General features: G+C 42.5%; 2 protein-coding genes across 3 annotated transcripts in view; one reads left to right on the forward strand and one right to left on the reverse strand.

Annotated features, from left to right (window-relative positions):
- lin7a (lin-7 homolog A (C. elegans)) overlaps positions 1-16,118 on the reverse strand; it is a 77,079-nt gene that overhangs the window by 58,212 nt on the left and 2,749 nt on the right. The window lies entirely within an intron of this gene.
- Positions 1-16,118, forward strand: part of acss3 (acyl-CoA synthetase short chain family member 3) — a 43,387-nt gene that overhangs the window by 21,181 nt on the left and 6,088 nt on the right. For both annotated transcript variants that reach the window (XR_002195987.3, XM_010887212.5), the window contains exons 10-13: positions 12,876-12,971; positions 13,213-13,276; positions 15,475-15,556; positions 15,864-15,986. Coding sequence is in view for 1 of the 2 variants with exons in the window: in XM_010887212.5 (XP_010885514.1) it covers positions 12,876-12,971; positions 13,213-13,276; positions 15,475-15,556; positions 15,864-15,986 (365 nt within the window). In the remaining variant the exon portion in view is untranslated. The remainder of the gene's footprint in view (positions 1-12,875; positions 12,972-13,212; positions 13,277-15,474; positions 15,557-15,863; positions 15,987-16,118) is intronic.

A 16,118-nucleotide genomic window follows, 5' to 3' on the forward strand; every position in this document is an offset into this window, starting at 1 on the left:
TGTTGTCATAAGAAGATGAAGTCTAAAGGAGGGACTACTACAATAATAGCAGGAACATATGAAACAGGCTTGTTCTCGCAGGATGGAGTTCTGGAGAGGGTTGTCCATGTTATATTTAAGAAACACAGCTGTTATTATTCTGAACTTGTGTTACATGCCTTTGCAGCTTGAGATAAATCAAAAGCTTATTATTTTAAACTTCTTTAAAATGCATTTCTTCAACATTTGTTTTTTAAATAAACCATCACAGACTTTCCACTTTAAGTTTCGTCCCTCAGATGCAATCTGGCAGTCTCCATCTAGGGGCTTTACTGCCAAGCCTTCTCAAGCAGATCTAGTAGATGCTCCTTGCAGAATGTATACAAAATGAACAAAATCAATTACTCTGGGAGTTTCACATAAATCTTTCCACCATACGCCTTTAATCTCTTGCCATGGTAATGTAATATTCAGCAAAGGGAAGCTGAAATCAATGGCATTAAAAAACAATCTGCAGGCATACTGCGAGGGATGGTGGCGTAGAGATAAAGCTTTCAAAAGCAGTGGGGTGACATGTGATCTGAATGGTAGTCCCAGACGGTCACAAACCCTGTCCACTGATCTAGGGCCAATTGTAGGGTGGTGGGAAGTAATCTGACTGCCTGGCCTGCCCTGGGTTTTAAATCATAGGAGCTCACAGGAATACATAGTAGTGACCGGCGTGGCGTGGTGATGCCAGGCCGGGGGTGCTAGCTGTCCTGATACGCCAAACCCCGCCCCCGATGCGCTATATACGCATGTGAAGACGATCCTGGCGTAGACTAACCTCACTGCCGACAAGTGACTTAGATAACCACAACAGTTTATGGATTGAATAATTTGGCTTGGAATGCGTCTCTTGGAATTCTTTATCCAAATAAAATCAGATGTTGCAGGACCAGGGAGTGTAATAACCTTTCTGATGGGAAGTAAAGGCGGTTTGTGCGCTTGTGGCTTTTATTTGGATCAACCCAGGCGCATCAACCCAGCCGCACTTGTGGTCACAAGCGGATTCATTCTGTGTTCCATCCATCACCTCTCCTGTTCCACCATTCTCTCATTCCTCGCCCCATCTATCTCCATCATCAGGAGAATCCACTATGTCCCTTTGCCTGTTCCATGGTAGACAGTCACATCGATCCCCTTCACTCAGACACACACCCCCTTCTCTGACACCTCTTCCCTCACCAGTGTCATCACTTTACCCAAATCCATTTAAATACCGGGCTGATTTTTACCCTGTTTATGCTGGAGGAGAACAGAAAATGGCTGCTACTTTGAAGCCTGATAATAATCTGTGTTGCTATTTTAAGACCGACGCGTTGGGGGTTGAATGGGCGGCTGATGATGAATGTTGCTGATGTCATCAGCGTTGCCGGGCAACCGGAGTGTTTCCAGTTGGCAGGGTCTGGCTCTCTAGGATGAAGTGGCTGATGGGAGGCAGCAATTACAGACACAGGGAAGACAGGCAGCTGGGCCTCTGTCCAGCCCTTTCAGCCCAATCACCAACTCAGGGGCACAACCTCTGAAGCTCTCAGTCTCAGCACAATGGTTCAGATTCAGTGTTACATTGATGAAATACATTTAGAAGCATTGTACATCTATTTTCAGATAGCTAGACATTTACACTGAACAAAATTATAAACGCAACACTTTTGTTTTCGCCCCCATTTATCATGAGCTGCACATTTTAGAGTGGGCTTTTATTGTGGCCAGCCTGAGGCACACCTGTGCAATAATCATGCTGTCTAATCAGCATCTTGATATGCCACACCTGTGAGGTGGATGGATAATCTCAGAAAAGAAGTGCTCACTAACACAGATTTAGACAGATTTGTGAACAATATTTGAGAGAAATAGGCCTTGTGTGTACATAGAGAAAGTCTTTTAAGTCAAAGACTGGTACATAGTTTGCTACATCCAGTAACTCAGGATGATAGACTTGTTCACTTTATTGATGAAACATTTAGGACAAACCATCTAAAGGAAGGGAATGTCGACCTAGCTAGTTATTTAGGCAGCTTAATACAGAGTCTAGAGAGCAAGAGGTAGGCTTTAAATGGGTTACACTAATTTCTTATGAACATAAATATAGTTGCAGTAGGCCGAATTTTACTAATGTTATTTAGAACATTTCTTCTAAGCAGACAGGCTCCCATTTAGTTGTCAACATGGATTGGAACAAGGTTGCAATAAAAGCATGTATTGCCAGAAAGTTGCCCTGGCTATTTGTTGTAAATAAGAATTTGTTCTTAATCGACTAATAAAATAAAAGCTTAATCAAAAGGCTGCATTTGTGCGAAGTTGAAAACGTTTTAGAAGTTTTTGTTTCGATTTTTTGCTCATATTGCTTTGACAAGTTGGAAGCGCTAAACGGAGGAGGGCCGTTTGATCAGGACTGGTCAACTATAAGACATTTAGTTCAATTTTGTGAGTTCAGATGAGGCCACCTACTGCCAGTAAACAGACAGTTTACTTGATGAGACGGCCCGTGGAGCAAATAACTTTCTTGCATAATAAGCCTGTAGGTCTGATTGGCCATGGCAATATTCAATACTTTATTATTCACCTCTTTTTCTGTTGCATCCACTTCACCACTGAAAGTGTTATCCTCTCATTAACTCCTGTGGGATGAACAGAACATCCCTGTCTGTTTGATGCTGCTGCCCTACAGCTGATGATCATTAGAAGAGTACTGTAAATGTACTTGCCCACTAACTACTATAAACTAACCACAGCCAACTTGCAGGAATTCATGTTTGTTAACACAGTTCTCCTCTCCTTTATTAAGTATGTCATTTATAATTTACTTCCTTAGTCCGTGGACTGATCTATGAAAAGAGAAACCTTTTCGGTTGCTACATGATTTCACGTTTTATTTGACAGTTTTGATATCTTCACTATTTTCTACAATGTAACTAAAGAAATACCCTTGAATGAGTGCGTCCAAACTTCTGGTACTGTATATATTTCAAGTATAGTATAGGGATGTAACGGTACAAAGTTCAATACATGTGGTTCAAAGTGAACCACGGAGTTCAAATACGCTGGTCATTTTCCTATAATTTTCTAAACTTGCCTATTGCTGCAGACTACACGCACGTTGTAGATTCTGATCCACGGAACCGGACACGCAGCATGTGAACAGGTGAGGCAGGCAACTGCTTGGGGCCCCAGGTCGTTAGGGGGCTCCTGAGGGCTGACAAACTTTACGCCACAGAAATTGTGGCAAACGCAGTGACCGCGAAACCCTCCCCCTTAAACAACCAATGGATGATTTGCAATGACATCTCAGAAGGAAACCTCCCTAAAGGGGCCCCATGAAGAGTGGGGAAACTAAAAACTAATATTCCCTCAGCTCCAACCTTCCAATGGCGAGCACTAGCAAGACAGAGAGAGACTAATTTTAAGAGGCACCGCTGTCTTTCAAATCCGCCGTGTGGGAACATTTTGGATTCAGCGTTCAATTCAGTGTTAATTTCACCAACAAAAATAGTGAGGAAAATGTTTGTTAAATACCCGTGGTGTGGTGCCTGGATACATGGCTATTTCCTTAATTCAGAGATCATCAACTCTTACGCTACGAGGGCCGGAGCCTGATGGTTTTCTGTTCTACCTCATTAATTAGACCCAGCTGGTGTCTCAGGTCTGAATAGGTTCCTGATTAGAGAGTTGCAATGAAAAAAAGGAGTAGAACTGGCAGGGCCAGAGTTAATGAACCCTGCCCTAATTTGTTAGCTAAAATGTTTCTGAATCTTCTGTTCTCCCCTTGTTCTTACATTTCAAACTGACAACACTGCATTCAATTTTAATAAATAGGCCTAATGGTATGCAATATCAACTAAATGTTAGTCTATAATATGTTCCATTGGCCTTATTTGATATGTTTAGACTACTATAGGTTAACGAGATTATAATAATTGTGATTGGATTAAAATGTGACTAAAACATAAGGGTATTTTGTTGACAATAACTAGACGAAAGTATTCTTCAAATTATATAAATGGGTCTAAAACTGAAAGATATTTTAGTCAAAATGACTAAAACTAGACTAAATCAAAAACGGGTGCCAATATGATGACGAAGGTAAGAAAACCGTAAACAGAGTAGTCTGCAAGCACTGCTTTGTCACGGTCCGCTCCTCGAGTGGAAACACTTCTAACATATGTCATTCATACTGAAACCATACCGATACTGTGACCCACAAACCACGATACGTACCACTGCATCCCTAGAATAGTCTAGATGAAAGCAGATAAACACAGTTTGCAGTGTAGTGTGGATATTTCAAGGTGTCTTGATGTGCTGAACATAGTCTTATTAGTCACTCGGGGACAGATGGCCAGTTGCTGAGAGCTACAGCACGGGGAAAGAAACTCTTCAGGAAACAATCTAGCAGCCCTCTGTTTGTACAGAAGGCTACATGGAAAATAGCACAGGGGAAATTAGATATTCCCTCATCCCAAAATTCTGATAATTTCAGGGAACCAACTTTTTTGTAATTAGTCATGCGAAAGAATAGTCTTGGAAGAGGTGCGGGCATATCCACACCCATCTGTAGTTTTTTGGAATTGTCCATGCTCTCAGATGCAATCAAAAAGGAAACCTCATCCTTTTAATGATTAAAGATGCATTTCAGGATTTTTGGCCACTGGTTGTTGAAGTGACGCAGTCGAGCCAAAACGGATGTCAAAATGTTTTGTACGATGCCCTGTATGGGCCGGCCTGGTTCCCATGCCATTAAAGAAATGGCGGCTATGGTGACAGATTTTAACTAAGTTGAAGTGTTTTCAAGGAGGTTTTCATTCTCAGTGCATCCTTTGCTGTGGTGGGCACAAAGTTTCAATTAAGCCTGGCATGGGGCTGCAGTAAACAATGGCTAATTCTGGATTATGACATTATGGGCCTTCAGACACAACACAACGGATGGGGAATTTCAACCAAATACAAATTCTCTCAGAACAATCCCTTCAATGTGTTCAAAGATGAAAAGTATACACAGTACACTCTGTTATATGATTAACCAATTACATTGCAATCTGATATCCTCGTGCATCTATGCAGCATCCCATGGCCACTTCTATTTTTGGTCTTGATGTGGATATCCTGTCCATTCGTCTGTGTGTTATTTCCTGGATTAGTGGGCCGACAGGTCGGTAGAGAGATGATGAGCTGGGCAGTGCTGCTCCAATGTTCAGGGAGCTTGCTTGCCGTTTCTTACATGTGCCCCAGTGGGGTTCTACTGACCTTGGGCAAACTGTCCGTCACCATCATCCTCAGTTACCCTAGCAACCGCAAATTACTTAGACAACCCAATACCCCCGGCTCTACACACGTGCATGCACGTACACATAAAAGCCAGCGCACACCAACCTACCCAGAGACCTGGCGTCTGAAACTAAATATGCTACCTAAAATATCAGAAATTGGGTCTAAGGTTTTGGATTACAAATCTGCTATTACCATAGCATCTTTGGTAACTGACTCTGGGTCAAAATGACATGTTTACATTAGTTTGCGATGATGTGTTAATATGATGAGCTCCACTCTCTAACCCTTGTCAGGACCCTTGTCAGGACATAGAAAAGACCTCCACATCATCTCAGATTCCCAGTTGGAGCTGGACACCTGCACCATGGCTCCCCACAGAACTGTTCTTCCAGGGGAACATTACATGAGCTACATATATTGGAAGAACGACTGAACATAATACACAATGCAACTTGTGCAAACAGGTGACCAATGAAAGGAAAACCCAACATAGTGTCTCAGTAAGGTGTTGGGCCACCAGAGCCCCCAGAACAGCTTACATGTGTCTTAGCATAGATTCTACGAGTCACTAGAACTCTACTGGAGGGATGGAACGCCATTCTTTCACATGATAGTCCTTCATTTGGTGTCTGACCTGTCAGTCCAAAATTTCCCGTAGGTGGATTGAGATCTGGTGACTGGTCATTGCATATGATTCACGTCCTTTTCATTCTCATCAAACGATTCAGTGACTCCTGGTGCCCTGTGGAAGGGGGCGTGGCCGTCCCGGGAAGAGTCTTTCAAAGTCACTTCGATCCTCCCCTCTTGCCACTGTGATGTATGTATGGAAGCATCTGCTTTCTTCATGTTCCTCCACTCATTTATTCAGGCTTCTGCTTTAATTTGTATATGTTAGTAATAGGCACGATGGGGGATGTGGTATATGGCCAATATACCACAGCTAAGCAATATTATTGGGCAGAACGTGTTGCAGCGTGCCTGGACACCGTGCTTAGCTATGGTATATTGACACACACACGCACACACACATATATAAAAACCCTCACCTAAAGGATTATTAGGAACAAGGGGATGGACATGGTCAGAAACAATGCTCAGGTAGGCCGTGGCATTTAAACGATGCCCAATTGACACTAAGGGGCCTAAAGTGTGCCAAGAAAACATCCCCCACACCATTACACCACCACCACCAGCCTGCACAGTGGTAACAAGGCATGATGGATCCATGTTCTCATTCTGTTTACGCCAAATTCTGACTCTGCCATCTGAATGTCTCAACAGAAATCGAGACTCATCAGACCAGGCAACATTCTTCCAGTCTTCAACTGTCCAATTTTGGTGAGCTTGTGCAAATTGTAGCCTCTTTTTCCTATTTGTAGTGGAGATGAGTGGTACCCGGTGGGGTCTTCTGCTGTTGTAGCCCATCCGCCTCAAGGTTGTGCTTCACAAATACTTTGCTGCATACCTCGCTTGTAACGAGTGGTTATTTCAGTCAAAGTTGCTCTTCTATCAGCTTGAATCAGTCAGCCCATTCTCCTCTGACCTCTTGCATCAACAAGGCATTTTCGCCCACAGGACTGCCGCATACTGGATGTTTTTCCCTTTTCACACTATTCTTTGTAAAACCTAGAAATGGTTGTGCATGAAAATTCCAGTAACTGAGCAGATTGTGAAATACTCAGACCGGCCCGTCTGGCACCAACAACCATGCCACGCTCAAAATTGCTTAAATCACCTTTCTTTCCCATTCTGACATTCAGTTTGGAGTTCAGGAGATTGTCTTGACCAGGACCACACCCCTAAATGCATTGAAGCAACTGCCATGTGATTGGTTGATTAGATAATTGCATTAATGAGAAATTGAACAGGTGTTCCTAATAATCCTTTAGGTGAGTGTATGTATATACACACACACACACACACACGAATAATAAGCTTTACCAGTATCTACTAACTTACTGGTATAGTCGTAAGAATTGAGCAATTGCTAGCCAGTCTGCCAAAGCTATTTAATTTCATGGCATAAGAACATATTTTTTTCTTTCATTGCGAAACAACAAAGGCGAGAGAATCGTGGAATCTACCAGATATAATTGATAAATGTCATTGCTCTCAATAAATTCAAACTTAGGTCTTCCACATTAGAGGCACTGTCTTTAACCACTACGCCACGGAATTACTTGTTTCAGCAGTTGCTTGACTCCATTGAGGATTGTGTTAAACTGACTAACGTTTCTTATTAAGTTTACCTCCACCCTAGAGTCTATGAACTATATTGCTTTTTCCACTGGCCGTTTTAACAGCTTATTAGTAACTACTAACTTCCTAGGAATAATCATAAGAATGGAGCAATTGCTAGCGAGACTGAACATGAACTATTCCATGTCAGAAACAGTCCCAATATAATTGTATACAGTTTCAGGTTTCGGTTTTAGCCAGCAAAAGTTTTCATCATTACGGAATAATTCACAATGCATACTTCTCTTCGCCTGCGAGGCGATACAAACTATAGTTCACAAGTCCGCTTCTCTAACCACTACACTATTTAACAAGGGGTAGTCAGTCAGTCAGTCACTCACTCAGTAAGAGACATTCGCTCTTCTTAGCCGGCTCAGTTACCGCGGTCCTGCAAAAAAAACTAGAAATTGGTTATCAATGCAAGTAGAGCAGTAAAACGATATCATGGCATACCATGATATACAGTCTCATATACCACGGCTGTCAGCCAATCAGCATTCAGGATTCAAACCATCCAGTTTATAACTCCCCATGAAAAATGTGCGAAGCGGTATGGTTACAAAGGTACAATGTATGCTTCCAAGAATAAGAGCAACATTAAATTCCTGTTCTGCCACTGTGGCCCTTATCAGTTTCACTGATCCAGCAAACCAGACTATGCAGTTAGGTGTGTGCGCTTTGACCTTTCGCCGACCCCATTAATAGCAGTAACCGATCTCAGGGATACATATAAATGGGCCAAATACCACGGTTTAAGTGCCGTTTCTTGCTCATCTTTAACAAGGGTGCCAATCTTTTTGGAGGGGAATATACAATAAGTGTGTTTAACAACCATTCCCCTATCAGGCGTCAGTGGTGTGGCTTGGCATTTAGACAGCACCTTGGCATGAAACGGCACAGCGATGCCCCTCCCTCCCTCCCCTCGTCCTGCCCCCCGTGCTTGGCCTCTCACAGCATCCCGCCATTCATCACTCTAAAACGTCTCACCACAACAGAACCAACATGCCCGGTCGCTCTAGAGAAGATTGATTTGTTTGTGTACTGGCATCTGACCACAGAAAGAGAGGGACAAGGAAAAGAGAGCGAGACCTTCACATCTGTCACCAGTCTTTCATGCGTTAACCTGCGCGTGTTGTTTTCGCACTCCTCCTCTAGCCCGCTCTCTGGTAGCCTTGTCTCGCCTCGCTCAGTCCACTCTGCTGGTTCTCTCTTCCACTAGTCTAGGGCTGTCGAGATATACCGGTATTCACGATAACCATGATATTTAAAAATTGTTATATTGATGTTAAACAATACATATAATACCGTATTCACTAGGCAAACGTATTTTTCCAGAAATTCCTCTTGGTTTTTTCGATAGCTAATTCGTATCACATATAGACAAACAGAACATCTGGACCTATACGCTGGCATTGAAATACATTTGTTAGCCCCATTAGAACCTCTGGGAGAGATCCGCAAAGACGTGCCATTTTGTAGCCTATTCACTTGGAGAAAATGATGCCATATTTTTCCAAAAACTCATCTTGGTATTAGGCCTTGTAGATCTTTTCTGGTTGCCTTTTCACTATTCGTTAAAGGTAATTGTTCTTTTTGTTTGCTTTTGTTTTTTTATTTGTACAGTTATGGTTACAGACCCTCCTCCTCCCTACACTCGTACTTAGAGTGTAATTCATTTGCCAAAAAAAAAGACAAAAACACACAAACAAATTGAAGATGAATTGGACGGATTTATTTCCTTCACATTTTCTGTAGATATCACAATAATATCGTTGTCATGAATTCTTTGGACACGATAATCGTGTCGTGAAACTCTGATATCATGACAGCCATACTCTAGCTCCCTCTCTGGTAGTCTTATCTAGCCTTGCTCAGTCCATTCATGCCGTCAGCAAGGTTTATATTTGTCAGGGGTGAAGACCTTTTCACCATAACTGGTATAGAACTCAGTGTGTCGAGATAAAGCAGCAAATTCTTCCATTTGTGGCGTATTGGTATGCTTACCTTCACTAGAATGAAAAGAGCTCGGAGTCTGAAGTGATACACTATTGCTGCATGTTGCTAAACCCTTTCATCATGTTGTCTTTTTTGATTGGCTTGTTCCTCCTACCTGTTTGTCTCTCTCTCTCACACCCACCCCCACACACACGATTAGAGCCTGGAGCAATGTGGTATCGGCCAGTTAATTGGTTACTCCCTCAACCTCAGTGCCATTTTTAACCATAAGAGGGAATGTATAGTCTGACGCATTGAGCTGATATTGAAATAAAATGTAACTTTATTGTCCATTGCTTAGAAGGGAAATATTTTCTACCTTTACCAACTAAGATACTTGGATACGAACACATGCTGAGAGGCACAAGGTCAGCAGCCACTGTGGCGCCACTGGGTTCACTTTCTTTTAACAAGATTATAGATGGTTCCCCTGCCTGAAAGTCATCTCTGGGCCAAGAGAAACTGTAATGCATGGTTCATACATAACAGCCATTACAAACATAAAATAATTTTAGACATCACTAGCCAAAAAACATTGGGGCTGGTAAGCAAGTTTACATTTTAATGGCCCAATCATCTTTGAGTAAAATTTAACCAAATGGGAAGTTGATTTCAGTAGGTGGTGAGATACTTTTTAAAAACAAGTTCACACACACTGATTACTTCCATTAGATTTTTAGCTAGGTGTCTAAACACAGTTTTAGCTCGACTTAGTTTAACTTTGTAATGGCACTTAATAGAAAAACGAATCATGCATTATGCCCATAGTCTTCTTGGTCCGTAGTCTTCTTTTAGGGTGAGGAAAGAAATTATTCTTAAATTCATGGCAAATGGGCAAAACTAAAGGAGTTATTTTTCCATGTTGCCTGGCCCAGAGCTCTTTAACCCCTTCACACATAAGGAATATATTGTTTAACAATCAATAAAGAAAAAAAAATTAATAACTGTAGGTAGTTTGTACAGATGCCTTTCGAGACATCACAATGTTTCTGTACACAGCCCAGATGTACCTGGTTGTGTAAACAGGCAATTAAGCCCTGTTTATTGTTTACCATCTTCGTGTGAAATTGGTGAGAACAATTATTTTGAGCCATTACAGTACATTGGTTCTTTCTGCTTCGGCTTTAATCGCCAACTAAAACATGTGCCGCAATTATAACTGCTGCTAACAGTAATTTAAGCATACACTGCTGCCGTCGTTATTGGATTTATTAAATTGTTCTCACATTTAAAAGGCTTCTTGTCACAGTGTACATATTGCTGTTTCTGCACATATTTGTGAAGTCATGCAGTTTGCTTAGTGAGTAAAACTTCCCCTGATTCTCCTGATACCTGGATAGGCTGACCACTGGTTTGGGACCACTGGCTGGGCTGACCCCTGGTTTGGGACCTCTGGCAGGGCTGACCCCTGGTTTGGGACCTCTGGCAGGGCTGACCCCTGGTTTGGGACCTCTGGCAGGGCTGACCCCTGGTTTGGGACCTCTGGCAGGGCTGACCCCTGGTTTGGGACCTCTGCTTTGCTAGCACATGCGACTGCCCTCCTTGAAATCTTTAAAATGTTTGAGCCACCCAAAGGGTATCTCTTGGATAGCTTCACATAAGACATTTTAATCCACTAGTAGAGCGAGTTTACCGCACTCTTAACTCTGTCATACATGCACTGATCCAAGTGTGTGTTGAACAGACTCATGCATCTCCTCTGCGTTTATTCATCTCAATCGTAAAAATGATCCTGTGTCGTTTTTGGCTATATCACCTGACGAGAAATCTGAAAGTGTCTTAGTTTGGGTTTTGTGGTTACTGAGGTGGCTGAAAGCCTGTGCCCTTTGACCTGATGGGCAGGACAGGGGCAGACAAAGAACACCCTACTGTTTCTACTACCATTGGTGGAGAGGTCAGTGTTGACCCACAGCGTAGGCCCAGGGTAGAAGGGCTTTGAAGTCTGCAGGGAATGATTAACCTGCTGATGATTAATGAGCCCTGAGTGGTGCGGAACAACTTCAGTCCAGAGGGTAGTGCCCTGGTGGCTATAGGAGGATCCATTCCTCTGCCTCCATTGATCTACATCACAGTCATAGTCCCCTGCCAGGCAAACAACGGTAGTGCTTCCATTTAGCTTTAAAGTCCTGCAGCAAGAGAAAATCAGATCTCTATCTCTGCAGGAGGGGAATAGAGGAATGTCTCAATTCGAACTGAATGTTGATACCAGAGCCTCCCCTGTGTGAAATCTCCCATGTGAAGTAGTACTGTATTAAAGGCCTATTCACATTAAAATTGTTTGATTAATAGTTTAATTTCATTTGCAGTATTTTTTCCATAATGTAAACAGGCAAAAATGTACCCTACTGTTCAAAGGTTTGGGGTCCCTAAGAAATGTCCTGGTTTTTAAAAGAAAAGCTAATTTTTTGTCCATTAAAATAACATCACATTGATCAGAAATACAGTGTGGGCATTGTTAATGCTGTAAATAACTGTTGTAGCTGGGAACGGATGATTTTAATGGAATATCTACATGGCCGTACCGAGGCCCATTATCAGCAAAAGGCTAACTGATCGAATTATGTTAGCACCGCACAAAACTGTTGTGCTGTTTAATGAAGCAATAAAACTGGCCTTCTATAGACTAGTTGAGAATCTGGAGCATCAGCAATTGTGGGTTCAATTACAGGCTCAAAATGGCCAGAAACAAAGAACTATCTTCTGAAACTCATCAGTCTATTCTTATTCTGAGAAATGAAGGCTATTCCATGCAAGAAATTGCCAAGAAACTGAAGATCTCTTGTACAACGCTGTGTACTACTCCCTTTACAGAACAGCACAAACTGGCTCTAACTAGAATAGAAAGAGGAGTGGGAGGCCCCGTTGGAAAACTGAGCAAGAGGACAAATACATTAGTGTCTAGAAACAGACAACTCACAGGTCCTCAACTGTCAGCTTCATTAAACAGTACCTGCAAAACACCAGTCTCTACATTAACAATGAAGAGGTGACTCTGGTATGCTGACCTTCTAGGCAGAGTTGCAAAGAAAAAGCAGTATCTCAGACTGGCCAATAAAAATAAAAGATTAAGACGGGCAAAAGAACACAGACACTGGAGAGAGGAAGTTTGGAAACAACTGTTACAGACTAACAGGATGAAAATAGGGCTCAACCACAAATTGTCCACCAACCATAAACCATTTTACTGCTTGTCACTCATGAAACAGAGTTTTGTCTCAATCAAAAATGTAAACCCTTTTTGCCCGTGTTGTACATTTATTTATGCTCGTGTCGTGCATGTTTCTACGTGTGCTTGTTAAGAACGTGTTCATGGGTGCATGTCTTAACGATCATACGTCCTCTTCTCCCCTCAGAAAGTGGCTCAGCCATCACCTCCTCCTGTATTGGCCTGGGAAACTCCCTGTCACCTCCTCCTGGACAGGCAGGCAAGCCCGTCCCAGGATACAATGGTAACAATCAGTTTTGTGCCAAAATGGTGACAACAACGAAATAATGACGTATTAAACAAGTCATTTCTGGTTCTGAAACTGTAAACAGAAAAAGGTATACATTTCACACTTGTAATGGTACCAGTATGGGAAAGTATTTTCCTGGTATATTTGCACAGGAAAATGTTAACAGCCCACCTTGCACATGGGTGAAACCTAAGCATCATGAATACAATTTGTACACACTCTCTCTGTTCTTCAGTCACAGTGATCAATGATGACATGCAGGAGGTGGCGCCGAGGATCTTGGGAAATATTGTGGTGAGGTAAGGCTTGCCAGTCGTATGCTCATGGTCACACCTGTGAGAGACTAAGTCGTTTTGTCATACTGTACTACCACTGTCACCTGGACCTTTCTGTCTCTGCCTCAGGGATAGACAGGAAACACTCAGGCAGGCAGGGGCATTTTAACCATCCCATACACAGTGTTGCCAATGTTACTGCTTGTGTTTCAGTTCCTCAACAGTGGGTGAAACAATTAGTAACAATGGCTACATAACCTGAGGAGAGGTCAAATAGTGTTTCTAATTGGTCGACCTGAGAGAGAACTCTGTGGTGTTGCCTTGGTTGCTGATTTGATTAGCCAGGTCACGGCAAAGCACACCAGACATTCCTCCCCATTGCCTTACTATCTTGATGGAGGACACCTGGAAATCTCTTCCCTCTTCCATTTACCTTGTTATTGCTGGCTTATAAAATGTATTAGAGTTTAAATGTCTCTTATTTTTAAGAACAAACACCTTTAGCTTTGAGGTTAATTCATGATAGAGAATCACCATTATGTGAACCTGGGCCATAGGATGCATTTCATGTCCTCCAACAGACTGTTCTCACAGTGCATTGTGTGAATAAAGACATTATTGTTGCTTATGGTTGGCGAGGATCTCAAGCACAAACAAAAAACATTAATCCCCTAATTGATTTCAGGTTCTTTTCTTGCATTTTCAAGGCTTCAAAGGCAGTTTTGTGTGTGTAGAAAGCCTTCTGTAAAGCATGACAGCCTCATTAGCATATGCATACAGATGGTTAAACCATGGCACATTATTACATCTTGGTTTATTAATTTCCTCTCAGGGCTAGAACAATATCGGAGTTGCCCTATATTTGGCTGCAGTCAAATAAAGACGGCAAAGAGCTTTTATACTATCTTCATTATTTTATTGCAAAACAGAACAGAATTATATTATTTGTTACAAGTGTTCGTTGACGCCACTGTATACAGTGCAGAATGCGTTTTTAGCGAGTTACTTCGGTTGACCCTCTCCAGAACATTTGGGGGGGGGGTTGTAAGTGTCAGGTCCACAGTTACCCTGGCCCAGTGTGTGTCTACACTGAGGATCAGGTCCGGCCAGGCAGACACTGTGCACCCTGGCTGGACCCTCTACGGGGTAATGTAATAGTATCCACTACCAGAACCCCTCCTCATGTATGGCTGATAGACTGACAACCTTGTCTTTCCAATTAAGACAAGTTCAACACAAGATATTCTCAAGGTTTAGATATCCTTGTCTGAGTCTTATCTACCCCTAGGAAAACAGTCTCTCAGACATACTGATGCCCGCAGATTATTCTGGTTATGTTTTCATGGAACAGCAAAGACAACTGTAGAGCTCCTGTGAACCAGTCCTGTTACAATGATGTAGACAACTGTAGACCTCCTGTGAACCAGTCCTGTTACAATGATGCAGACAACTGTAGACCTCCTGTGAACCAGTCCTGTTACAATGATGCAGACAACTGTAGACCTCCTGTGAACCAGTCCTGTTACAATGATGCAGACAACTGTAGACCTCCTGTGAACCAGTCCTGTTACAATGATGCAGACAACTGTAGACCTCCTGTGAACCAGTCCTGTTACAATGATGCAGACAACTGTAGACCTCCTGTGAACCAGTCCTGTTACAATGATGCAGACAACTGTAGACCTCCTGTGAACCAGTCCTGTTACAATGATGCAGACAACTGTAGACCTCCTGTGAACCAGTCCTGTTACAATGATGCAGACAACTGTAGACCTCCTGTGAACCAGTCCTGTTACAATGATGCAGACAACTGTAGACCTCCTGTGAACCAGTCCTGTTACAAAGATGCAGACAACTGTAGACCTCCTGTGAACCAGTCCTGTTACAAAGATGCAGACAACAGTAGACCTCCTGTGAACCAGGCCTGTTACAATGATGCAGACAACTGTAGACCTCCTGTGAACCAGTCCTGTTACAAAGATGCAGACAACTGTAGACCTCCTGTCAAACTGTCCTGTTAGAATGATGCAGACAACAGTAGACTTCTGAATCAGCACTGACAACCTCAGACATTATGATTAGCTTTAGCTTGATGTTGAGTATTTAGGTTAGTATGGAGAGTATGGCTCTTTCCTGTGTATAGCCCTCTGTTTCTGCTGTGGTCTGTTGCAGACACTAGTCTCCTCCTTAACACAAAGCGGTCTGTCTCTACTCTCCTTCAGACTCCCACTGCCACCAGGAGCAGCCTTGTCTCTGTGGCAGAACCAGGAGCTTTTCAAGAAGCTCTACTTTACCAAGTTCCCTGTAGGTAATCTCCCCTGACGCAGTCACAAAAACATGGGCAAAAGATCTTAAACATGAATGGAATATGTCGCCGCTTTGGATTGGTCTTAATGATTTTGAGTTGTAGATTGAAACACTGCAAAAAACATAGAGGGAGCTTATGCTCAGACCTTTATGTTTCACAATGATTAGTGTATTTTGTTGGCCAGAGGTGCCATCTAGTGGTTCAAATGCATTGTATGATTAAATGTTCCCGACAGAAATACTTAAACAGTCCAAAAGAAACTGCTGTCTGCTGATTTTATCTGTCGGTCCCGTTTTCCTTTAGGGTTACTATGACACCATGGATGCAGGCTATTTGGATGAGGAGGGTTTCCTGTACATCATGTCCCGCTCTGATGATGTAATCAACGTGGCGGGGCATAGGCTGTCAACAGGAGCACTGGAAGAGGTATGAGGGGAGGGGCATAATATACACACATTTTAATGATGTGAATTGACCTAGTGGCATCTAGACAAAATGTGGACGTACGGTTCTCAGTGTCCATGTCTGTGTTTACATTGGCTGCCCAATTTAGATTAT

Source organism: Esox lucius, chromosome 23, assembly GCF_011004845.1.
Source record: "Esox lucius isolate fEsoLuc1 chromosome 23, fEsoLuc1.pri, whole genome shotgun sequence".
NCBI classification, from domain to species: domain Eukaryota; kingdom Metazoa; phylum Chordata; class Actinopteri; order Esociformes; family Esocidae; genus Esox; species Esox lucius.